Source organism: Osmia bicornis, chromosome 3 (assembly GCF_907164935.1).
Source record: "Osmia bicornis bicornis chromosome 3, iOsmBic2.1, whole genome shotgun sequence".
In the NCBI taxonomy this organism is placed as follows: Eukaryota; Metazoa; Arthropoda; class Insecta; order Hymenoptera; family Megachilidae; genus Osmia; species Osmia bicornis.
Window position 1 is genome coordinate 2,442,002 of NC_060218.1, and position 24,753 is coordinate 2,466,754.

The 24,753-nt window shown below is 37.7% G+C and overlaps 2 protein-coding genes, 2 long non-coding RNA genes and 1 other non-coding gene across 16 annotated transcripts; 2 read left to right on the forward strand and 3 right to left on the reverse strand.

Annotated features, from left to right (window-relative positions):
- Window positions 1-92: 92 nt before the first annotated feature.
- On the reverse strand, window positions 93-15,660 carry LOC114877904. 6 transcript variants are annotated; one of them, XR_003789658.2, is made up of 8 exons: window positions 15,577-15,660; window positions 13,995-14,264; window positions 13,159-13,393; window positions 11,531-11,706; window positions 10,973-11,465; window positions 10,131-10,883; window positions 8,856-8,966; window positions 93-2,488 (listed from the first exon to the last, which is right to left on the reverse strand). It is a non-coding gene; the product is annotated as an uncharacterized LOC114877904 (long non-coding RNA). The 6 variants fall into 6 exon arrangements; XR_003789662.2 differs by having other exon boundaries at window positions 10,131-10,317; window positions 10,739-10,883; window positions 10,973-11,706; XR_003789653.2 differs by having other exon boundaries at window positions 10,131-10,317; window positions 10,450-10,883; window positions 10,973-11,706.
- On the forward strand, window positions 2,926-19,441 carry LOC114877833 (orexin receptor type 2-like). 4 transcript variants are annotated; one of them, XR_003789641.2, is made up of 7 exons: window positions 2,926-6,068; window positions 15,362-15,509; window positions 15,588-15,809; window positions 16,067-16,226; window positions 16,435-16,547; window positions 17,912-18,194; window positions 18,715-18,803. XR_003789641.2 is itself a non-coding variant. In XM_029190951.2 (6 exons), the coding sequence occupies exons 1-6, from the start codon at window positions 5,616-5,618 to the stop codon at window positions 18,939-18,941; spliced, it is 1,323 nt and encodes a 440-aa protein (XP_029046784.1). In that variant the 5' UTR covers window positions 2,926-5,615; the 3' UTR covers window positions 18,942-19,441. The 4 variants fall into 4 exon arrangements, 3 of the variants coding, with proteins under 3 accessions (XP_029046784.1, XP_046141093.1, XP_029046794.1); XM_029190951.2 differs by lacking the exon at window positions 17,912-18,194 and having other exon boundaries at window positions 18,715-19,441; XM_046285137.1 differs by lacking the exons at window positions 17,912-18,194; window positions 18,715-18,803 and having other exon boundaries at window positions 16,435-17,194.
- On the forward strand, window positions 7,539-7,678 carry LOC114878754. The gene has a single exon (XR_003789787.1). It is a non-coding gene; the product is annotated as a U11 spliceosomal RNA (small nuclear RNA).
- LOC114877915 lies at window positions 16,694-18,044 on the reverse strand. 3 transcript variants are annotated; one of them, XR_003789665.2, is made up of 3 exons: window positions 17,957-18,044; window positions 17,193-17,517; window positions 16,694-16,775 (listed from the first exon to the last, which is right to left on the reverse strand). It is a non-coding gene; the product is annotated as an uncharacterized LOC114877915 (long non-coding RNA). The 3 variants fall into 3 exon arrangements; XR_003789663.1 differs by lacking the exon at window positions 16,694-16,775 and having other exon boundaries at window positions 17,100-17,517; XR_003789664.1 differs by lacking the exon at window positions 16,694-16,775 and having other exon boundaries at window positions 17,100-17,517; window positions 17,910-17,992.
- Window positions 18,988-24,728, reverse strand: LOC114877796 (protein CASC3). 2 transcript variants are annotated; one of them, XM_029190836.2, is made up of 8 exons: window positions 24,210-24,728; window positions 23,398-23,822; window positions 23,042-23,329; window positions 22,554-22,966; window positions 22,159-22,494; window positions 22,009-22,041; window positions 21,545-21,801; window positions 18,988-21,476 (listed from the first exon to the last, which is right to left on the reverse strand). In XM_029190836.2, the coding sequence occupies exons 1-8, from the start codon at window positions 24,306-24,308 to the stop codon at window positions 20,865-20,867; spliced, it is 2,463 nt and encodes an 820-aa protein (XP_029046669.1). In that variant the 5' UTR covers window positions 24,309-24,728; the 3' UTR covers window positions 18,988-20,864. The 2 variants fall into 2 exon arrangements, with proteins under 2 accessions (XP_029046669.1, XP_029046678.1); XM_029190845.2 differs by lacking the exon at window positions 22,009-22,041.
- Between the last annotated feature and the right edge of the window lie 25 nt (window positions 24,729-24,753).

Sequence of the window (24,753 nt, forward strand, 5' to 3'; positions counted from 1 at the left end):
CGTATACTGTATTGCATCTTTATGTTTTTCATAAAATCATTCTTTTAAGTTTAAACAATAAATTATACCTTAAGACTGTAGATGTCGCTACCGTTTAGTTTTTAACAAAAAAATACATGTACATATTGTTAGATATCTTGCAGTAACAGAATGGTTGAAACCTCATAAATTTATCACTCTTTAAAGTTCTTCTAAAAGGAACTTCACAACCTTTATAAGAGACCAACCATTTCGATTATTCTCTGACCTATTTTTATATTCCATACTTCTACCATACTATAGAAGTCTTCAAAACATGTTTTCTTTACTTTACCTACTTTGAAAAATCGATGAAATATGAAAAAAGAAAGAAAAATATTTGGATTGCACTCGCATGAAGCAATTTAATTAGTCGTGTGTAAACTCCGTTTTCCGTTTTGCATGTTTATTATTTAAAAAAAAATAATAGGAAACTACGCAAAGCAAAACAGGAACTTGTTGAAATGAAAAACATCAAACTGTTGAATACTTTTAACGATTTGTATCTTATCTTTTTTTATCTATTCTATTATACGACAATTACAATTACAGCTTCTTCAATTTAGAAATTTCTTCTTAGACGGATTTATGAGGATAAAAAAACGAAATGTAAAGTCATGAAAGTAATATATCCCATAAAAGTATGCGGTGGTCAGTGTAAAGATCAGTTTCAATTTGTCGCACGCTCGCGACTCGTTGCATATTTATACAAAGTAGAGGCACGTTGACTAACAACAAGTTACTTTGATCTCATTAATCATAGCTGGTACAACTTGTGTATGCACACCGTCTGCGTGGAACGATCTAAATATCGTGGCAACTTTTGTAGAGAAGCGACGATCGATCCTTTGCTCGCATTTATTTTATCCTCGGACGTACAATCACGACAATGAGGCGTTAGTTTTATGCAAATAAGATCGTCTGCCTGATACTTTCTGAAAAACACAAGCTTCCCTTTCCGTCGAAAGGAAAAGCGCTATCGTATTTCTCGTTCGCTTTGAAATTCAAAAAAAGGTGTACCAATAACTTGTAACGAGTCGAGGAAATTGTTGACTTTTGTTCCACTGAGGCAATATCAGATTCTGTATTTATAGACAACTGCTCGTAAGTAACATTACAGAGGATAAAAGTACATGTTACGTGAGTTGTAAAACGACTAACAATGAAATATACTAGCAAGTTGCAAGCGTTTGAGGGAATGATGTAAAGGAAGATGCGATCAAGGGTAACGAAGAAACATGTGTACACGGGGTAAAATCTCTGCACCCCTTTGAAAATCCTTGAACTTTCTTCATCTCGGAGTAACTCACGCGCTATCTGAGACCCTAGAAAGGTATTTTCTACCGGAATTTAATACTCCTCCGGAAACCTTTTATTTTCGAAGAATCTCGACTGCAAGCACGACTGCGCCAGCTATCAAGGAGTAAGCTTAAAATCTTCTATCGTAAAATCCCTTGGGGTAGCATCGTCTTAACCTTTTCTTATTTGTTTTTTTTTTTCGTCTAAGACAGTGGCTATTTACGATTTCATTGACTTCTGATCGAACTTATGCTTTTCTTTAGGTACCTCTGATTCCTTGTGGAAGCAATTCTGATTGAAATCGTGGCGCACACTCGTAAAGACGAGATTGGAATTTAATTCTAGCCGGCTGGATTTATCCAGGAAAATAAATAGACTTTGTACTACCTAGGCGATAGTAAATGAAGAGAAGTACCTCGAAACGAACACGTTGTTTGTTCAACGAAACAAGCACAGCAAATGTAGCTGTTCGAAGCAACAGCAACTTTACCCTGATTAGTTGCGAGATAAACGGCTCACCCACGAGGCGCACATTTTTAATAAATCTTTCAACAACTTTTTCGATTTTTCAACACTTTATCTCCGGACAATTTATGTTCGCGAACGCCTACGAGTAGACGTGAAGAAGAGTAATGCGTGTTCTGTGACAAATTGCTTGAATTTAATTTAATTTTATTAAATGAGAAGAAGGAATTTGTTGTTCATGTAAATTTTCATCTTGTCATTTTACAAAATTTACTTCATTTTTTCTTTTCCTTTCAGTTACTCGATTGTAATCGAGTTCAACTTGTCACATCCACAACGTTGAACGTGTTAAAGGGTGTTCTGACAAAATACAGCTAATTCGAACGTGAGAAACATTGGAAGGAGGAACCTGGTCGAAGCATCGGAGTGCACCTACGCGCTCGTTAAATCGACGTACATACCTCAGTTTCGCAGAGTCCGTCGTCGCGTTCACATCCCTGTCCCGAATCGGAACCCCCGGTTGCCCGTCGTCGCGACGCGCACCGTCGAAACTCCTCCTCGACCGTCCACCACAGCACGCGTTTTCCCGCGAAACAGTGCTTGATCTGACGCTTTCACGGCCTGGTGTTACGTGTTCGTGGTTCCAATTCTTCTTTCTCTTCTTTGTGTCTACTGTACCACTTACAGTGTAAAACAGTTCGTAGCCCTATCAACAATTATTTTAATTTTTCATAGCATATTATCAGCAATATTCAAAATTAAATTTATGGTGCCAATTACTGATCGCCCTTTGGATAATCAACTTATCAAACAAATGTAAAATGATTAAATGTTACATTAGGTACTGATGTTTAAAAGTTGAAGATATATTTGCGATGAAATTAGGAAACTATCTCTTAAAATTGCGATGGTAGACCCTTGGTAAAAAAGTTTACGAAGGGAGGCGGGTTAAAGTTTCCCTAGGCGCAGATTGAATTTATCGTTCCTCCGACAGTTACCGCGGCATTTGACGTGAAATCGACAGTTTTACAATATTTCTGCATAAAAGTATCGTAGCAGGGAATCGAAACGTCATAAAATACCATGTTCGACGTCGGGTCGGAGATATCGCGGATATCTATCACTTGCCGGTAAATCCAGAGATTCTTCAAACTTTTGCTCTGAATTTTTCTATCTTTTAAAATAAGCTTTATTGTTTGTCTTATACAACTATAATATCCTTCTCGTTCTTATATCGTTAAGTGATCGACACCATGGATTTCATTTAAAAAATAATTAAAAATTGCGCTTATCAATTTTTACAAAACCAATAGAACTTCGCGAAGTGTCTTTTTGATTTTTTCCAATGTAAAGTTTACATTATCGCGTCAGACTTATCCGTCACGATGATAAAAACGTCTGGTAAACAAATTAACAAAATTATGGTATTTAAGTGCATAGCACTTCTTATGCAGTGTGCGACTAGTTGACATTAGTATTCACAGGTCGTTTCATGGATGATGACTGTAGGCGACATTAGTAGCAAAAAAAGAGTTCATACATCCTACTAAAGTGTGCTGATCCACATATGTCGGTTTCTACTGTAGCAATCAACGTGTTAACTATTAAACGATCGATACTATTAGCTTGTTGCATATCGAATGAACAATTCCAAAGCGTACAAACTCTAGCATGATTTCATAACATAAAATTATTACAAAATAACATTTACCGAAGATTGGCAAATGTTTAGTATCGTTCTATATTTACCAGAAGAGTTAAAAACAACAAGGATAGCGCGAAATCCTGAGAGGTGCAATGAAAAAACGCGAGGAAATGGATGTGACGTTTTTTTCTGATTAATTGCCACGAGAATTGTCACCGACAGAAAGTCGGAATCGCAGTAGAAAAACGCGCAAGATTAATAGCATAATCGAGGCATTTTCATTAAAACATTGTTCGCCCCCGGGGAGAAGAAGAGAAAGCGAGATCAAGGAATTTTCTGTTGCTCTGATAAAAAAAAAACAACGCGAACATGTTTTTCACGGAAACGTTTATCTACCAGGCACATTTATTAACTTTGGCTATTTTTTCTAATGAAACGACGATACGATCAATTAATAGACGGCGTGCAATCACATTACGACTTTACGCTATAAACTCGACCGTCGCTTGGTAACGGTAGAGTAACTTTTCACCAAGTACAATTAAAATTTCAATTAAATTATGAAATCCCGAGCGATGCTCTATTAAGCTAAACTTCGTTGTTCACTTTTCTCACTGCCTGACCACGATACGGAACATTCTTTTCATCTTCTTTCGCGTTAACACGATACAACATGGTAAAATATTGCAATAATCGAAGAAGAATTTTACAGCGATATTTTATTTATCAGTAAGCTGAAAATGTAACGTTCAGAAGGAGGTCTTTTTAGGTCACGTCTTTTGATCTTATTGACAGCTTGTAGTTTACGATATTAAACTCATTAAGCTAATTTTTTAAAGCGCTCTTTACCGTGTAACGAAGTTTTAATTTTAATTAAGCAAATACTCCTGAACATATGTTTTAATTCCTCTGTTAAAAAGTTTTTAATTTATATTAAAAAGCTTGGCTCATATTAAGAGCTATTTAATTTAAGTAATTAAAAGGAATTTATCGTTTTCCGTTTCCTTCTGTGTTTTACCCCTTTAAAAGATTCTTCAGTAAAATTGTTCGATAAGAGAAAAAGTTTCCGGTTTCGCGTCCGAGTATGCGATAAATAGCGAAACGTCCTAGCAATTGGTCGTAACTGGTCGGTTATAGAGTTCGAAAATAAACGAGGCCGATTGCTAGTCGGTTCCTCGTATTAACTTTCCCGATAAAATTCATTTTCTCGGTTTCTGACGATTTCATCGATTCTCCAAATGGAATTTTCTTCCGAACTCCTCTGCCTCTGATTCCAGCCAAGGTCAGAAGTGAAATCGTACGGGGAGAAAAACCGGAAAAAGGGGACAAATCTTTGAACGAAATGAGATAAAACCTATCCAGAAGAGAATTACTCTAAGTGTTTTCTTCCTCCCTTGAAGAAAAAGGAAAGAAAAACAAAAAGGTCTATTGATTCGACGGAATTAAATTGTCTACCCGCAAGCCAAACGATAGAGATCATAAAAAATGTGACATTTATCGCAAGACGTTCATTAGCCTTTCTGACACTTGGGAAATCAGAACATCGCATCGCTTCGAAAGCTTTCCCTAATACTTTTCTTCCCTCCGCTTGACAAACTGTTCTCCGAGTGACGAAAACGGGGAAGAAAAAAAATTCTTCTGAAACAAAACTTGGAACGATCGTTTCCAGATGCTAAACGGATAAAATACGATCATCGTGACCGATGATCTCTGGACGCCTGTCGCGTTATCAAATCGCGTGGACGGCCAAGGGGATGGGAAAGGAAAATGGGGAGAATCAGCTTTAATGTCATGGAAATTGGTGCAGGATCGACCTGGATGTACCAACTTTCTCACTGAACATTTTCTCCGTTTTTCTTCGAACAGTCTGGGGGAAAAAAGAATGTTCAAGATGGGACAAAGTTGTAGAAAAGTCCGTGGAAAACAGGGGAAGATCCAGAGAGGATGCAGGGGATGATGAAAAGTTACAAGATCTTAAAAGAAATTATTTCTCAATTGGAAATTGGTATCGTAATCGTTTCGTTTTTATAGGCTACAAGAGAGTGGAAAAACATTCCTCCTCGAGCAAGGTTTCTGGATCCGCCCCTAATGGATGAGAAATTGATTAGTGAACTTTCTACGAGGACAGAGAAGTTTTGTGAATATCAATTATCGTGCAAGACTATCCGTGATACCTAAAGCAAGAAGAATGTATTCCATCGAGAGAATGTTAATAGTGTGGTCCATCATGGTGACCATACTGGTCGATGCTACAGACTACTTGGACGACTACACGTCCGTTGAATACACCGATGAATCTGAGATGGATTTTAACGCCACTAATTGCAGTAACATTTACTGCATCTCGAACGACGAATACGTGGATCGTATGATGAACTACATATTCCCGAAATTGTGGGACTGGGTTCTGATCGCTTCTCACGGTATCATCTTCCTCGTCGGATTAATTGGAAACGTGCTAGTCTGCACAGCAGTGTACAGAAATCACACGATGAGAACTGTAACGAATTATTTTATCGTCAATCTAGCCGTGGCTGATTTTCTAGTACTGTTGCTCTGTCTTCCTTTCACGGTGCTCTGGGACATCACCGAGACCTGGTTCTTGGGTCTGACTTTATGCAAAGCTGTGCCGTACCTTCAGGTAAGACAATCACCATTGTTATTTGATCAACGCGTTAAATTTAATCAACCAGTTGAATTTGTTAGGGGTATACCAGAATTACCATCGTCCACGTTGAAATACAAGTTATTTTAATTCTTTCAATGTTTACTAAAGTTACATAGCGAAGAAAAACGAGATCACAAAGCAAATTGTCGAGCTTGGAGCTTAAACTTGTTGAAAATTTATGTTCGTACGCGACTGGAGGCTCTTTTTACGGTGGATATGGAATCGAAAGTTTGCGCACGTTTCTCGAACAAGTGGATAAACTGTCTTAGCAGGGATATTACTATTCACGGTTTCTTTCTTGGATTTAGGCCGATGCGCGTACTGCACAAAGCATTGTCGAAGAGAAAAAGAAAAATTGACACTGACTGCATTCGAAATAATTTCTTGCAAATGTACAACCCTTTCAAATCTAGAATTTAGGCCAACGAGAGATTACAACCGCGAAATATCCCGATGGTCTCCTTAATTGCTGAATTACACGTGCAGTAAATTAATCGTACGAAAATCTACCATCTGGGAATTTACCGTATTTCATGTTCTTCGTGTTTATTTGAACAGCTGAACCCTACCCCAGTCTGCCTTTTAGTCTGTCCTTGCCTTTGAAAGCTAAAATTCGTTTTACGGCAAAGACTTTCTCCGCGCAGCGAACAGAGGGTGAACGATATAATTTATAATTCAACAAGTCGACCGCGTTATTCTTAATTTGTTCTTCTGACCTCTTTTGTACTAGTCCTGTACATTATTTTTTGTACACGGGCTTGAATAGCGTTGATTTAACAATCGGTTGAAAATCACAACCAGCTGTAAATTAAGGGTTTAATTTTCAATGGAAATTAGCTCCCTTTTTTATCATTGAATCATGATTTATAGCGTTTCCTAGCAAACTTGTAAAACTGTAGGATAGATTCAGGTAGATTTATCGCGTTTCAAACAATAAAGCTACCTCACCGACGCAAATATCTATATTCAAGATTTAATTAACTCGATTACAATATCCCTTAGCGTGGCTAATAACGAACGGTATCTCCGTCCTGAAAAACCGATATTCGCTACGAAATTTTCTCGACTGCGATCGGACGGTCTCACGGCCGTGAATCAAATTATCGACGTCGTTGATATTGAAATTTTGCAATTAATATTTTATCAACCGTGATCGGAGATAAGTTCTCAAACCAACTCTACCGATAATACGTTCTATACGTTTCTTAACGTTTCTATTTTTCGTTTTAAATAAAACTCAATTGTCTAAAAAATTCAAATAAGAAAAGTAGTGTATAATTATGTGTGCAGTTTTGGCATCGATTGAAAAATGGCGCTTTTTCCTAAATGCGGCTGTCTTAGTTCGTCGATCGTACAACAGATGGCTCGATAGCAATAACGATTCTCGTTGTTACTATTGTGCTTAGAATCTGATATAAAGGCTGCGCTAGTTAGCGAATGCTTAAAAAGGGTGCTCGCTACTTTAATAGCGCGTCAGTACGGTATGAATGCCGTGCTGGCGGGGTATGGCCATCAAGACATACCCAGTACGTAATTTTTGTAAACGCGAGGCTGTTGGCTGCCAATTTAGCACCGACGCCTCCATCTGTTTAACTAAAGTGTATTAAAAACGAAAAATTAAAAAAGCAAATTGAAATTAATTTGCATCGCGATAATTTATCGTGTACAAGGCATCAACGAGATTCGCGTGAAAAATAAAATACACGGTAATTTATCAGCGAAAATGCATCCAGCATAAAATGAATTAATTAACTTAAGTGTTCCCTGTGTTTTTGATTGCAATCACGGCTATAAAAATAATAAATACATTGTCTAAAAACACAGAGGACGAGGAATTTGCATAATAAAGGAAGTTATTCAGAACAAACCATGGGTAGTAAAAAGTAAAAAAAAAAAAATCATTAAGCATTCCAAATGGTCAGCCCCCGCGTTCTATAATTCAATTTTCGGTAAAGGACGAGCGTCAGTCTGGGTCAAGCTATCTTTTACACTTGATCAACGACACCGTCCAAAACTCGACATTCAGGAGGAGGAGGGTCATATTTTTGATACGTGTTTTCTGTTGCACCACCCACGCCGTAAAAAACTAATAGAAATATCGGCAAGGAAATTTATATTCCTATCAGATCTGTATATAACACCCTAAAGAATTTTCCTCCGTTTAACGCTTTGCAATTCTATACAACGTCACGTCTATCTTTTCGTCGCGTAGGTGTAACTACTTCAAAGATCGAGGGTTGGTTTTTCTCAGCAGGGGTTGTTCGAGAGAACAATTTTCTTGGCAGGGGGTTATCGTCGGACGTCAAACATCCGAATGAAATAAATATCGCAACGGCGATGACCCTCTTTGATGAAACAAATGAACTCTGAAATCGACGTTATTTTATATATGGTACATTCAATACAGTGAGAAATAAAATTTCTAGTTAACTTCTACAGTGAAACTTAGGCAACAGTCTTCGCTTATAAGAAATATGCTCTCGACAGTTTTTCTCGCAACTTTTATTCTGAAGGGAACCCTTAGCCTTAGATTGGGTCCACACAATTCAACATCAGTCCGCTAGAAATCTAATCACGAAGTCACCATATTGTATGCACAATTATAATTCAAGGGATGCTGGAACTTTATTCCCAGTTCATCAACTTCTGGAAACGCGTTAAAAATTCCAGTTTTCCCCGGAGTATATATTTTAAGAATTCGTTCGACGTTCCGGAAAGTATGTCGCGTGTAATCGGGACTCAACCATAATTTAACCATACCTTACGTCGTTGGCGGGGATCCAAATGTGGCGTAAGACGAGTTGGAAAAGTTGAAGATAATTATTATAGCGGCAGAAGATGTTGTTCGTTACGAGGCGCACCGTCATTAATCTGAAAACAGACGCAGAGTTTTATAGGGCTGTATAATCTCGAGCTTTTGTTTTCTCCACCGAAAACGTATTTCGCGGAGGAGCTTTTTTTCAACGAAATCGTCGCGGAATCTCAAGCATTCGGAAGGAAGTAGGACGAGGCTCGTTACTTATTCCTCCGCCCCGGTGGATGTAGTCGTTTCTTTTCGGAGATCGTTAAACGAATAAACGCTAGCCTTCGGTGTATGTTTAATCAAAGACCATCGTTAAACTTTCCTGCAAAGTATCTATGTGATCTTATGTAACATGCAAAAGCTTCAAACCCTCCATAGACAATCTGGCTCGTTGATGATGCAAGAGAAATTAGAGTAATTCCTCCGGATTACCGTTTTTATTGATAAGAAATTATCATCAATAACGATGAGATTGATTAAAATATATTTAACGTGTTAATTTGATCAATTCAGATTAAAATCGATCATGCAACATTTGGGGAATTCTGATAAGAAAAATTAATTTGATTATTTATCTGAAGATTATTAATAAAACGATCGCACGTTGTTCACGCGGCTGTTATTTTATTTTCGCGATAGGAACCTTTATCTTGTTTGTAATTAAAACGATCAGTGAGGTGCGATTATACGAACGATTAATTGCACCGTTCCTGTTACAGGCAGATGTCTTTGCTATCGGACACGGTAGCCCTGGATAATTAAGAGGGATTTCCGTGGAATCCTTTAGCTAATGGTATTACCAGCTCGAAGGTCTTTTAGGATACGTCGTGATTTAATTCTTCGAGCCAGTGCAAGCAATAAACCAAAGGTGGAGGTTAACGATGTTCATTTGAACGCACGATTTAGGGAAATGTTAACTTTGAAACTTTCTTAAGAAAATTCAATTCACCCTCGGTATTCACCGAAATTATACGACATTATAAACATCATAACGGCGAAAACTCGGTCGTAAAATACAACCCGAAAGTTCTCGCGGTCTACAGCGTGTACCTCTGCCACCCTTGATTGCTTTATTCAGAAAGATACCACAAACATGTATCACAGGAAAGTTATCGTAATTATAACATTATAATCTAATTTTCTCCTTTAAACGCAATAGCTTTCTCGAAATATATATTTGGGTATTTTTAAAAATAACAAAATATTCCAAATAAGTTGGACACCCAGTATACCTGTTATGTTCAGCTCGCTCTCTTTGGTTTCTACCGTACTTCCGGCGAAAGTACTCGCGTACACGACTCTCATTTACGTCTCCCAACATGGACGTTAGTTTTTTTTCCATCTCTACAATGTTCACCGAGGTATCTTCTCTTTCTTCGCAGCAGCATTTCACCAACAACCCCTCTCGTACCAGTTATCCTAGAAAAATAACGTTACTTTGAGTTCTCTTTGACGCGACGCGAACTTGATGCACCGGGGACATGACAGCGTGCAGTTCAACTTGAGGACATTTTCGAACGGAGTTGAGAACCGAGAAATAAGTTAACGTACGATAACAGTGTGCAACAACACGTTGTAAGATAATGCGATTTGGTCACCGGCTGAGAGCTACCTTGGTCGTGTGACCATCTAGGTACATCGCAACAGGACAGAAACGCAAAATGCAAGCTTGCACACTGCCGCACGGTGGTTACACGTGTGTGCACGTGCAAGGGACCATGATAAACGAGCGAAACGTTATTTCCGTGCAACTGTGCCCGCGTACACGAGTATAATGCCCCTGCGGTTTGATCGAGTTCTTATAAACTCTTGTTAGTCTATTTGGGATGACACGCGTTACCACCGGTTGATCAGTAACTGGACCGAAAACTGGATTGTCTCTTCGTTGAATAAATGATTCATGCCATCATGGTGGCTTTCGTTCGTTGATTAATTCAAATTGCTTGACGTCCTCGTTAACCTTTTGTATTGCATTTTGGAACCACCTAAAAACATGTAGAATGGCATTTAATATTTTGGCATATATTAATTATTTGCTGCATTCCATAAACTAATGCTTGCACAAAAAAACTACCTATAGTCCTAACACGTTGGTGTTACCGTAACGCAGGCTCGAAGGAGTAGTCTTTCTTTTCCACAGCGTTGTTTTAACGAGCAACGAACGGGAGTCATCGTTAACGGAGCTGCAACGAGCAGGGAACGCGACAACAATTACGATGAGCTATAGATTCTCTCGCACGATTTTGTCGTACGATGAACATCATGGTCTGAAACAATACTCCAACAATAGGCTATAAAGCAAGTTCGTGTAACGTTGCCCTGGACTCCGATACGAGATACGCCCTTTGTATTCAGCTATCTCTTTATACCATCGCATCGTATTAAATTCGCTTCCTTTGGTTGCTTAAGTAATTTTATTAAATTCCATCACGCGAAAATTCCATTATATCGCTGCACTCGGTTATTGTGTATCCTCCTTCAGAACCTGAACAGTGATCTTTCGACGTCCGTGCTACCACGATTCCTTCTGTTATTGGATTTAGGAATCTCGATCCCACAAGTCTTTCCTGAATCATTCATTCGTAGATATGATCAATCCTCGTCTCTAAGTATCTCTGATAACCGAACCCACCTAAGCTGATGGACTAAACAAATTCTATTCTCCTTTCTCTCGTCCAAGCTACATATTTCGTGGGATGAATTTTCCGCGAGCTTTCCACTACTTGCCGCATCTATTATTTAGCGTTGAAGAAATGGAGCAGGTTGTTCGAGCGATCGGCTGTGTCATGCGGTACCTTGCGACCGGAACTGGAAAGACACGAAGGAGTTAATGATATAAAGTTTGCGTGCCACGTGCTGTATTGCGTCGACCGGGGGGTAGTTGTTGGTCAAAGAGTCGTTCGAGTCGGGTGATATTTCATTCGGAACAACTCGTTCTCGTGACTGAACCGATAGCATGAATTTTTCAGAAGGACGCCCTAATACCTTTTTCTCCCTGCCAGTCATAAAACAATAATCGTGCTAATTAGAACGTAAAAACAGAGAGTTCACTTAACGTAATCTAGAGCAGGGTCTCGTTCTAAATCACTCCACGAAAGTTTGAACTTGTTTCTATTTATAAGACGCGCGCGGTGTGTCATTGTTTGCACTGATATAGATAAGACGAGTGCATCTTTGCACTGCAATTGAATAACATACTATACACGACGTACGATGCCGTTTACAAACGCGTTAACGGACAATTGGAATGCGTCAAAGGGGAATGCCTGAACAGCGGGGATCGATGTTTTGTCCCTTCGAAATGCGATTTCGAGGCTCATCCATCAGTTATCATTGCTGTCCTAGCTCACGTTAATTGAACGACGGCGATGTGATCGCCGGCGTACGAGGCGGAAAGTTCCAAGTGGTATTGTCGCTATCGGTGACACGTTAGGCACGCGCTTGGCGTGACCAATGTAGTTGCGAGTGCGACTGGTAGATAGCTGAGATTTAATTAAAACGTGCTCCGCGTCGACTAGCATGGCAAACAATCGTGAAATCGTTTCGCGCCAGACAGCTGGCTAAAAAAAATAGTAGACTCCGTTTGATCGTCGAATAAACCATCCGTTACGCCTCGCGTTCCTGGTCCCTTTTTTTCTGCTTCTGTTGACACACTTTACAATCTCTATGAGCCGATCAAACAATCAAATCTTGTTAATCCATTTAGGATTCTGCGAATCGTTTTATAATGAGAGCCCAGTTTCGAACGGGTTAAACTGAGTTTATCTAGTTCATTTACCATGATCTCTGTTTACATTGAATTTTACCACCTGTCCGTCGAATAAATTAGGATATATCTCTGTGGGCAGAAACCTCATGGTTAATCGCTTGGAAACCATTCTAGATACAATAACGACTGGCGAAGGCGTCCGGAACAATTTACTCGGCGCGTTAAACCTACGCGTTATTTGCTCGTGCTGTTCTAGCGACGATCGATTCGCGTTACACCTTGAATATCTTAACCGTGTCTAATTGTTACGACTCTGGCAAGAAACGACTGACTTTTAACCTTCAATTTTAAATATCCAAATTTATTTAATCATAAATTGCAAGCAGAAAAAGCAATAATTTTCTTAAAATCAATAGCAGCGAGAAATATTGTGTATCGATGCTGCCATCAATATGCAGATGAAAAATTGGCTATTATAAAAGATACCCCATAAAATTACACGATCCTAGTAATAGGATAGTTGATAGATGGTTTTCCTTAGTACTACTAACCGATGCGTTGAGGAACTATATAAAGCTCTTCAAGCTCTTATTCTCCAGCAACACTCTGGCGAAGTGATAAATTGTGTGCGTTGAGAAAGCAATAACGTTGTCTTAATCCCAACGTATCAGTGCTGTACTGTTCATTCATGACGATTGTTCAAAGTTCTTCGGATACTTTCAGCCTCTTTCTATCCTCGTCGGAATTAAAGTGTCCCCGGGGATTGGAGTATCGCGAGCCCGTTATCTAGTTGAAAATAAATGATTCTTTAGTTCCTCGAGTAATTTCCGCTCAACGCAAAGAAAGGGAGTAAGTTTCTATTAACATAAAACTCGCTCAATTAGAAGAACGAATAGTAAAGCAAAGTATTGCATATTAACGCGATTAATTTATACGCGTTCTAAATCATTTAAGTTGTCAAACTTCAGTTAATAAATTATCACGACTTAAATCTAAATATTCCAAATATTCTTTTTCCCTCTGATCAAATACCTCCCCCTACTTGCACAATCATGATTAACCTAAATAAAAAGGAGAAAAAAGCTCCTTTGTGTGCAACAAAAGATGATAGCCATTCTTGTGCCTTTATGCTCTTATTTATTATTCTCTTGCCAAACTTCATAATGCTTTGAATGGCTCCATCACCCACACACCCTTATATTCTCCCTTGTTCTTTCTTAATAAAGAATTCCACCGCAAACGTTAACTACAGCCTGTTCACTCAGATCCGCGCGATTACTCTTGTCGGAATCAGCGGAGAATAGGGGACAAGAGCAGCAGGAAATCGACTCCAAGTTTCTTACGTTCGTACTCAGCTACCTTATAGCCAATTTGTGAATATACCTACTTCACAACTTTTTTTTTATTGCCTCTCTGGAGATCCTGATCCAATATATATTGAATTTCTTATTCAGTTGATGCGGTTATTTAGTTGAAGCATATCCTTGCAGTAATAAAGTGGTAAACGTGACCTTTCCTACGTTGAAGACGCATTCATTCATCCACGAATTTCCATCTCACCAGCCGTGTGTGGTTCCTTCATCTCAGATGAGCATCCAAATGTGGAATTCCGTGACCCGTGTTTTCCATCTTCAAAAACGCTCGCACCGACGATTACCTGATTGCAGATGAGAAGTTACATTCGCATTGCGGCGTTTCAAAAGCCACGTTAAAGCGGCATGCCTAATCAGTGAAAAGCTAATGTATCTGGGAAGGGTGGTACGCGCGAGACGGTCTCTCGTCGATCAATTCCTGATACCGTAACGGCGGGGCACGTTTGTTGTCGCGCAGAAACTCCGTAACAAGACCCTTTGACGAGAATTCGGAAATTCAATCGACAGCACCATGCCAGCAGCCGTAAACGCGTTACCGTTCCCATATGAAAAGGCGTCATGCATGAAACGTCGAACGTCACGCCATCGCGTTAATTTCTCTGTTTCTCGACGAACGAAACGAGGGAGAGAAGAAAAGCTTTCTTGATCGGGCGACGCTTTAACAGAAATGGAATTTACTTAACGATCTATCCGGTTGTAATCGAGTCAGCTTCTGGAGGAATTTCTTTTCGCAGAATTTCTCTGCATCGTAGCGCAGATACAGAATTACCAGAGAAGTAGGTCATAGTCGACTGGTCTTATTAATTCCGGCAACTCTCCGCAAGTAAAAAAGATCACTCGGAACCGAAACAGCGAGCAGGTAAATCTTCAGCGAAAAAGAAAAAAAAAGAAGAGAAGACTCGTCTGAGCGAGGCAACAGTTTTATCAATTTTCCGGCAGGCGAAACTCCTAGCAGGCTTTGCCCGTATTTTCTAGGCATTCGTTTTATATTCATGATGTGTCCCTATGCCAACCTGGCTACGAATAAACCGTGTTATCCGATGGAAAGTCAAAACGTATGCCTATGTGTACGTAAAACCGGCGGTGAACAGCTAGTGTTTACCCTCTTTCGTATACGGGGTGAAGTACTTTTTTCTATCAGTAATAGCCAGCGTTAACCACTTGATGCAACACGTAAATTCTTTAGTTAGCGGAACTGTATGATAATTTCATAAATGAACGAATTAGAATTGCAAATAAAAACTATAAACTTCTTTTTCTAGTTTCCTGGGATAATAGGGAATTCTGACTTCTCTCCTTAACGCAGCTAGTGCCGTTCTCGTTTCGTCTAATTATAACTGGAATCGTGGAAAAATGCAAATTTTTTTTATCTTTGTTTCAGACAGTATCGGTGACCGTGAGCATAATGACTTTAACATTCATATCGATAGACCGGTGGTACGCCATATGTTTCCCTTTGAGGTTCAAGTCTACAACGGGACGAGCAAAAACAGCGATTATTGTAATCTGGGCGATGGCGCTTCTCTTTGGTAATTGATTAATTAATATCTGCCCAGTTTATGTACGTACGATATATACATGCCAATGAAAATTTACCATTTGTGCAGATCTTCCAGACCTGCTGGTATTGCACACCGTTCCACCGACGCATATCCGAGTGAAGACCATTCTGTTTACGCAATGCGACATGTCCTGGAGTCAAAAGAGCCAAGTCACCTTCACTATTGTGAAGCTAATCTTTCTGTACACTGGACCGTTAATCTTCATGAGCGTGGCGTATTGGCAGATCGTCAGAGTCCTCTGGAGAAGCGATATTCCAGGACACAACTGTAAGAAAACGATCGTTGTTAAACTCTAACGGATCGTTACACGTCTTTTTCCATTCGGTTTTTAAGACTACTAACACATTTTCTTGTTCGTACCGTTGGTATTCAACCGTAGCTATCGTGTTTAACGCAACATTTAACCTTTCGCCGCTGAAAGCGCCTAAAGATACGTTTATGCCAACGTGAAACTATGTCTAATTTATAATGTCTGATGATCGTAGCTAGATCGTGGAACGAATAATTACTGGACGCATTTGCAGTACTGTCACGGGCATCCCAGATGAGCCAGACACCTTCGTCCGGCGGCGGTAATCCTGAGATACAGCTAAGATCTCGACGAAAAGCGGCGAAAATGTTAGTCACGGTGGTCATCACTTTTGCCATTTGCTATTTCCCCGTGCACTTACTCTCTGTCTTAAGGTATCTTTCATCTATCTTATGCCATGCTTACTTTCTCTATTTTATAATGTTAGATGCTTATAAAAAATATAGCAGACAGAAGAAGTGTGCTATCGCGATACTTTAAACGTTCTTTTTATGGTACTGCAGCGTGTACTCTATGGCCTATAAAAACGAAAACTATTATTGCTCGGAAGTAAATCGATACACGTGTTGTTTACCATTTCAGGTATACCATTACGCTGCCATCAAACAAGTGGATAAACGCCATCAGTTTGATTGCACACGGTCTCTGTTACTTCAATAGCGCGGTTAATCCTCTGATCTACAACTTCATGAGCGGTAAACGATCTCTACTTTTATCATTTTTGTTTACCGCACCAGAAGATATTTTGCACCTGCCGTGTCTGGGTTTACGTTCGACGAAACGTTGTTTTCCTTCCTATTCGAGCTCAGCCCGGAAACCAGATGTTCCGGAGCAACAAACATTTCCTCCTTTCACAGTCGAGTCCACGAATAATAGTTCCCTTTGTCTTTCGTTCTTATCGACGTATACTGCCGAATGGTTTTCTATAGATGAAATATCTTCGTTAAAACATTCGTAAAGAAGTGATCGATAAACGTTACGATGCGATCCATGAAACGCAAACAGATTATCAAAACAGCTGAATAAATCAATAGTCATTTCTTACGTAAATTAAATCGTAAAAAAAAATCGATAACACTTTTATAAGATAACAGTGGCGCGTGTTCGCTGATTTGATATGACCAATGGAATACTGATGAGCAAAAACGTTTCTGGAGCATGCACGTATATGTATGCGCCAGTAGCATTGATGGCTTTCTTTCATAATGGAAAGTGTAAGGAAAAGTGCAGGATCAATATCAGTATAATAATTATTCACATTCTGTATTTTGTGAAAGACACTGGTTCCAAAAGAACATGCATAGTCTTAAAGGGAATAGACCTCTGAATGCGGTGATCACCTAGTTCTTTTAAACAGCGTATGTCGGGCAAAAAAGCACGAACGTCCTTGAAATGACCTTGACATCATCATCCATCAACCTGTTTCTTTAGTCCTTAGAAATGCAATTTTCGCAGCTTAACGTACCTTGCGACCATACGTTCACGTGTATAAGTTTAAAACTCATTACCTTGCCTCCTTGATAAAATCTCACGACCTTAAATAACGTTGTTCGCTAGTACTTCGTTGGCTCATTGAGAAATTCAGAATTCATCGGAAGGCTCTCCTCGTGTTAGTTATTAAAGCACGCTTCGCCGGACATTTCTGTCCCCTTTATCTGGAGAATCCTGTAATTAAATGAAAATGTATTCCATTATCCCAACAACAACGATCTTGTTATTTCCCAAAGTTTTCAAACTAAGAAACGAACGGGAGCATGATTCAATTGCATATTTCTTATTTACCAACTTCAAATCTGCACAGATTTTCCTGATATTAATAAAACAATCAAAAAGAAAAAAGAAAAACTACCGTGCTCAATAGTATATACAGATGTTTGAATTTAAAATGATTTTTATCGTTAAATCGATATTTCTCGATACTATCGATCTTGTATAGAAGCGCGCCATATTTGAACATTTTGAGAAAAGGGAAAAGTTGTGAAATTTTAAGACGAGACTCAAAAAAGTAATAGGAATGAAAATGATAGCAAAAAGGAGATATTCAGCGTCTGGTTTACAGGTAAGTTCCGGCAGGAGTTTCGTCGTACGTTCCAAGAATGCGCACCTTCGAACCACACGAACGATCACAGGCGAAACCAACAACTCAGCTACGCTTACATGGCAAGTGGATACCGGTCTGCTCTGCAAAGTCGTCGTGAACAATTCTGACCCGCGGAGATGCGAGTCTCCTGGGTGAAAAAAGCCCCTAATACAATCGCGGAAGGAGCTCATGCCGAAAACGAATCTCCACAGGATCGATGTAGTCTTGGATTTAACCCTCCACAAAATCAATTAAGCTTAGGGTGAGCTATATTATATTCCACGGTTATTGGCCATTTTATAAACCATAATCATATCAATTTCCATCGTATTTTCACCTCACTTTCACTTCACGCACATGTAGGGTTAACGGTTTCGAGAATCGAAATATTTGATCGAGCAATCGATGGATCGATAAGGTAATTCACCGAGTTATTCCTTTTCTTTTTAAATTTAACTCTTTTGAAAAAAATTCATTTCGGGATATTTGAAACTTTATAGGTCAATTAAAAATTTATTAGCTCATGCAATTAAATTAGAGGTCGATAACGAAATATTATATAGCTTGCCCTTTTTGTTAAAGTTACGCGGGAAATTGAGGTCGGACGACAGTGGCGCCTATATTAACTATAACGTACTTTCAACAAAGTTTCACGACGGTCTATCGCTTCACTTTAGATCAACATTATAAATATTGAATGACACGAATTATCCTCCTTTGTATTATAGGTTGCAATCTGTTCTAAGAATTTCTTATTAATTTCACGAAACCTTTTATTACAGGGAAATTTCGAAAGGAGTTTAGACGTACTTTCCGTTGCGCTCAAGATAGTTCACGTATTCAACGTGGATACCTGGCAAGTACATCTAATCTGGCTAGAATAAAATCTCGAACCACGACGACGATACGAACAACAACGTTTAAAAATAATAATAACGTTCAACGAACTACCGAAATTATACCTCTCGGTGGTGTAACAAGCGTCCAACAAAACGAGAAACACGACTGATCGTAAGTATACGTAAGTATTATGGTGATTACCATCAGAGATGCTGTAAACTTCAAAAGTAATTTATTGAAATATAATTTCAACCTTAATAGTAAAATATTTGATAGCAGATACATGCAAAGAAAAAGTTGTGTTTCACCTGTTAAAGTTTAAGTAACAGAAAGATATATAAAGAAACTACCATATTTTAGTTCCTACTGGTACTGGTAGACATGTTAAATTTGTTTAAAAAATAACATTAGGTATTTGATGTAACGAAACACTGAATTATTTTAAATGTATTTATACTAAACTCGATGTTTGTTCTCTGAGAACAGAAACATAGGCACACGCGAATTTGCGAATCATTCTTCATAACTGAATGATCGCAACCCTATGATTGTAATTTATATTTATAATATTCAAATGGTATGACGGACATACCGACAAAATCGTATGTAAAAAATTTCATAACTTTTATCCTAGTACTATGTTATAAATATAATGTGATGTGAATCTTGTATTCTGTACACTATTTCTAGTACATTATGTAATTTTAATGAAACGTACGTTTACTTCGCTAAAATTACAATTTAATTATCGCAATAATCAATTCCATATTTATGCGATCTCATAACAACACATTTTATACGAGTTTAATCTCAATCGGTAAGTCTGTATGCTTGAAAGCTTTTGCAAAACATAACAAAATCGAATACAGGAAAATAAATTTAATCGCATATGAAAAAACATCTTATCAATATATTATCTTTCTGTTCCACTTTGCCAGTAACAAAGCATATCGCCGTAAGCGTATTAAATAAAAATTATCATGGTTTCATCTTCTTTCGAGTTTCATAAAAAACGTAGTTAATATAATCAATGACAAGATTAATAGTTAATATTACTTTTACCTCACCTAATCTTGATGATGTACTGAATTATATAACGGCCGTTATTAATGATACAAGCAGATACAAAATTTTCTATCATAATCTTTTTATTATAATATAAGTAAAATTAAAGCGTTAAGTAATGTTTTTTTTTACTATTTTTTTACTTAATAAACATACCTCATTCACTCGCCGTTTATTTAACCCTTTGGCGCAAATGACGTTAATGTCCGTCTGCTTAATTTTTTTAAGAAAAGATAAACAACAATAATTTCTTTTGCAGATTATGTATTTGTTTGAACAATATAACCATACAGCGTGTACAGAAAAAAAAAAATTGTTAAAAACTTTAAAAAAACTAAACTATTTAAGTAACTATATATTGACTTATATATATTTTTAAATATTCGTTTAAACTTTAAAGTGCATGACACATATAAAATTTACGATGATTTTCAAATTTGAGTAAAAGGAAAAATACGTCTCCTGGAATCAAAATAAAAGAAAAATGCGCGCCAAATGGTTAATGAGTTAAAGACATAATACATGCTGAGGTTACTGACTCGACTATATTCTATTTACAATAGCCATTGTATTAAAAAGATATCGATTTATTAACCATTTTACCAGTCAATGCTGCATGTGTTAATACTCGATACACGAGAATACATTTAACACTATTCCTGCCTACTAATAATGAATTAGTAGATTTCATATATGAAAGTAATTTAACAATATAGAAGGGTGTAGTTTAATGATAGCAGCAGATCAATGGATTCGTAGCGCAACATTAATACAAATGTGAACTACGAAATGTACAACAATATGCTGGAATTAGATAAAGTCGTTCAAAATATGTATTAGATACGCACACATCCAATTCCTACGGTATTTCACAAGTGATCTGTGAAAACCAATTCGCTATACAAACTGCGTAATAACTCCAATAAAAGTTACACAGTATTTTTATAATATATATGCATATTCATACTCACGAACATTCACAATTACGTCTGTCACGAAAAATGTTAAAAGACTCTGTGATGTTCTTTCAAGCTGCTGCCTCTTCAACAACCTTACTTTCAGACGTAGTGGTTTCAATTATATTTGAATCATTTTCAGTCTCTTCCACGACTGCTTCCGGAGATTTAAGTGGAATAATATTCTGATCATCTATAGTAACTTTTAATGAATCGTGATCACTTATTCCGTCTACTTGATCAGTTGTAACACCTTCGGAGCCCACTGATATATCGATATCAACATCCGGAACATCCTTTTCTTTGTTTTCAACCATAGTATCCGTTATTACACTTAAATCATCATTTTTCGGTGCTTCATCAACTTCTATAATTTCCTCGGTTTGGATGTTATCAAATTGTTCAGACACGATTTTCTGATCACTTTCTTCCAAGTCAGTTTTGATTTCCAGTTCAGTCTGCTGTATATTACCCACTTGATTATTTTGTTGTGGTTGCGTACTTCTACCTCTTCCTCTACTAGTTTGATGTTGCTGATTTTCTGGTGGTGGAAGAATTGGAATAGCTGCCTTTGGTCGTCTCATCGGTGCCGACTGTTGTTGTTGCTGCTGCTGCTGTGCAGGACTATAGTAAGTGCAACCTTGTGGTTGGAACAGTTCTTGCGGTGGCGGTGGACGCGATGGCTAAACAATTACAAATTAATATAACATAGAAGTAATACAGCGTTTGAGTTTTATTGTAAAAATTATACCTGTACTGGTGGACTATATCCTTGGTAACCTTGGAAATTTGGTTGAAATGCTGGTCCATTCGGACCCGGAACATAATTAATTATACTAGGTGGAGCAGTCTGCGGAGGAATAAACTGTGGTGGCGGTACTAAAAACGGCGGTGGAGCATAGCTAGCTGGTTGACCATTAGGCGGCAGAGGAATAACAGGCTGACCAGCCATGGGTGCAGCTGCGGCAGCAACGGGCGTAGATTGTTCAAAATGACCTTGTGGATATCCTACAGAGAAACGAAAAGCGTGACATTATTGGAAAATATAACAATTATATTTATGCATACAAATGCATGCTCATAAAAAACCATGTAACTCAAAGAAAAAGAAATGATACAAATACAAATATGTACTCATATTATTAATACCTGCTTAAAGTACAAAAAAGTGAAAAAAAAGTTCTTCACACGATCGAATAAACAGCTTTATCTTACCTTGTGATTCTAAAACACCTCTTGAATTTCCAGCTAGGTAGTTAAACAAGTAAAACATTAATATAATATGCATAATATATTTAAATTGTTCACCCAAAAATATATCTCATTAATTATATACATAAATATTTTATGTATAGATTTTATTACCTTGAGGAGGGAAATAACCATGTTGATTATGTTGACCATGTTGGTTATGTTGATTATGCTGACTATGTTGATTATGCTGATTATGTTGATTATGCTGTCCATGTTGCCCATGCGGTGGTGTATAATTTTGTTGTCCTGGAGTTTCGGAAGCCGTAGGTCGTTGTCGCAAACTAGAATATCGCTTTGGTCTATTAGCAGAACTATCTTGTTGTTGAGTTGCCTGTTGCTGCGACTGCTGTTGTTGTTGCGGTTGTTGCTGTGAATGAGACTGCTGTTGCATTCTTGGAGGTACTGTGCCTGATCTTTGCTGATTGGAAGACTGTCCATAAAAATTTTCTAAAAAAGTATCAACAATTAGTATGCATTCAACATATCTATATGAATGAAACACTTACTGTTGTGTCTTCCACCTTGATGGTATTGCGTACCATCGTGAAGATTCACATGTTTCATGTCATGAGTAATTTGCTGTTCATCATCATTTTGAATAGTACTATTTCTCTTATTCTCAGCAGAGATTGGACCTGCTCCACGTCCTTTCGGCTTTGTCTCAACTGTTCTATTAGCGACCATATTGTTATTAGCATTTGTTCTGAATCCTCGCCCGCGAGTTCTACTGGCTGCCAAGCTTACAGACTCTTGAACATTCCTCTTGTTGTTATCTCTTGGAGATACTTTAGTATTAACTAATTTATCTGCATCACCACCAGCCCCACTGTTTCCATTACTGCTTTGAGTATAGGATGAATTCTTGGCGTCCTTTTTCCAAGCGGGATTTGTAGGTTCATTAGGAGCTTTATTCTCGTTTCTGTAAAGAAAAACGTTGAAACAAACTTGTTCACTCTGGTTAAATAGAAAATACACCATAAAGAACATTACATACGTGAGCGTATTAGATGTACCGCTAGATTTTGTTTTTGGACTATCACTCTGAGCTTGCAGGGGTGGAAAGTTTTGTACTTTATTTTGTGATTTATTTTTACTACTGTACCAAGCTGATGAGATTACTGGTTCATCCACAGGTGGTGCAGAAGCATTTTTATTAGTTCCTAGAGCAGGGAAATCTTCACCACTTCTATTAAACTTTTTATTTTTATTAGAAACATTAGTTCCAGCTTTTCCATATGCATCTTCATCTTCCCAATTACGTGTATACTTATTTGGACCACGACTATAAAAGATAAAACATATAAAATACAATATTACAGAATCCATAACACTTTCTAGATGTTAATTTACCCATATCTTCTTCTTCTTCTAGCTCTAGGTGGACCTTCTTCATTTCTTATATCATAACCATAAACAGCTATTAATTCTTCATGGCTCTTTGGTGCTTGTTCCTCATCATTGTATCGATCATGGTCCCATCTATCTTCTTTATCTTTCCATACTTTTTTTTCTTTGGTTTCTCTTTCATTCTGTGGCTCTACAGTATTATCTGTCACTTCATCGGTAGTCCTATCATCATGTTCATAAAATGTTCCTCTTTTAGGAATATATTGCGGATTACGTCTGTCCTCATCATCATCCAATTTCTTTTGAGGTTTCTCTTCTTCTTGTCCATCTCCACTTTCACGTAATGCACCATCTTGAGATTCAACATCAGAATCAGATGGATAAACATCACATTCTGAATCCTGATGACCATCAGTTTGTTCACTGCTCTATATAACAATTTATGGAAAGGGATAAATAAAACTAAACATTCTAGGATTATAAAATTATTTAATTTTTTCCTATGTGACTTAAGTGCAAAATGATACATCTCTTTAATTTTTGTGAGAACTGGAATTATCACATTCGTGAAACCATTTGCCGGCAAACCAAATATAAAAGAGAACCTTGTAAGTTATGATAATATTCAGAAGTATTACAACAGTCTACTTAATCCAGTTAATCGGGTCTGTCGTTGAACTTCTGATCTAGTTTAACACGACATACAAAATTTAATAAACAAGGAGAGCTTAAAAAATCATGAAATATGTAAAGCAAAATCATTTGTTTCTAAACCTTTATAATATTTAATTGAAAACACTTTTCCAACAGCTAACCTGGGTTTCTTTCGTTGCATTTAATTCTTCGCCAGAATCCGAGAGGTCATCGGAACCGCAAGACTGATTAGATTTTCGACGTCGTCTTGTATCCGACATGTTTTTTTAGCTGAAAGTATGAGTTCGAGAATTATCAGAGATTTTATTCTCCAAAACGTGAATATAAATGATCAATGCTAGATGACTTTTAAGGTCGAACTAGTTGATGCCTGCTTCTACTTGAACGGGTTCCTGATCACAATTCTCGGTCACGAATCACTGACTAGACGTATTACTATCGAGAAGGCACACCAGGCTCACAAAAATTTTAGTGATAGAAATGATTTCATCGGATTACTGTCAGAATACTCGGTAGCAATGGCGGGTCTATAAACTTTCGAACAGCAAGTCTCTTCTCTTAGAGCCCACTAAAATGACGGTAGTTCGAATGAGAAGTATTTTACAAATATATCCAAGTAACATTGTTTCTTTATAAATGAATTAACCTATTTAAAACAGAAGTATGCATTGTGCTCAGATAAAATTTATAAAATACGAATTAATT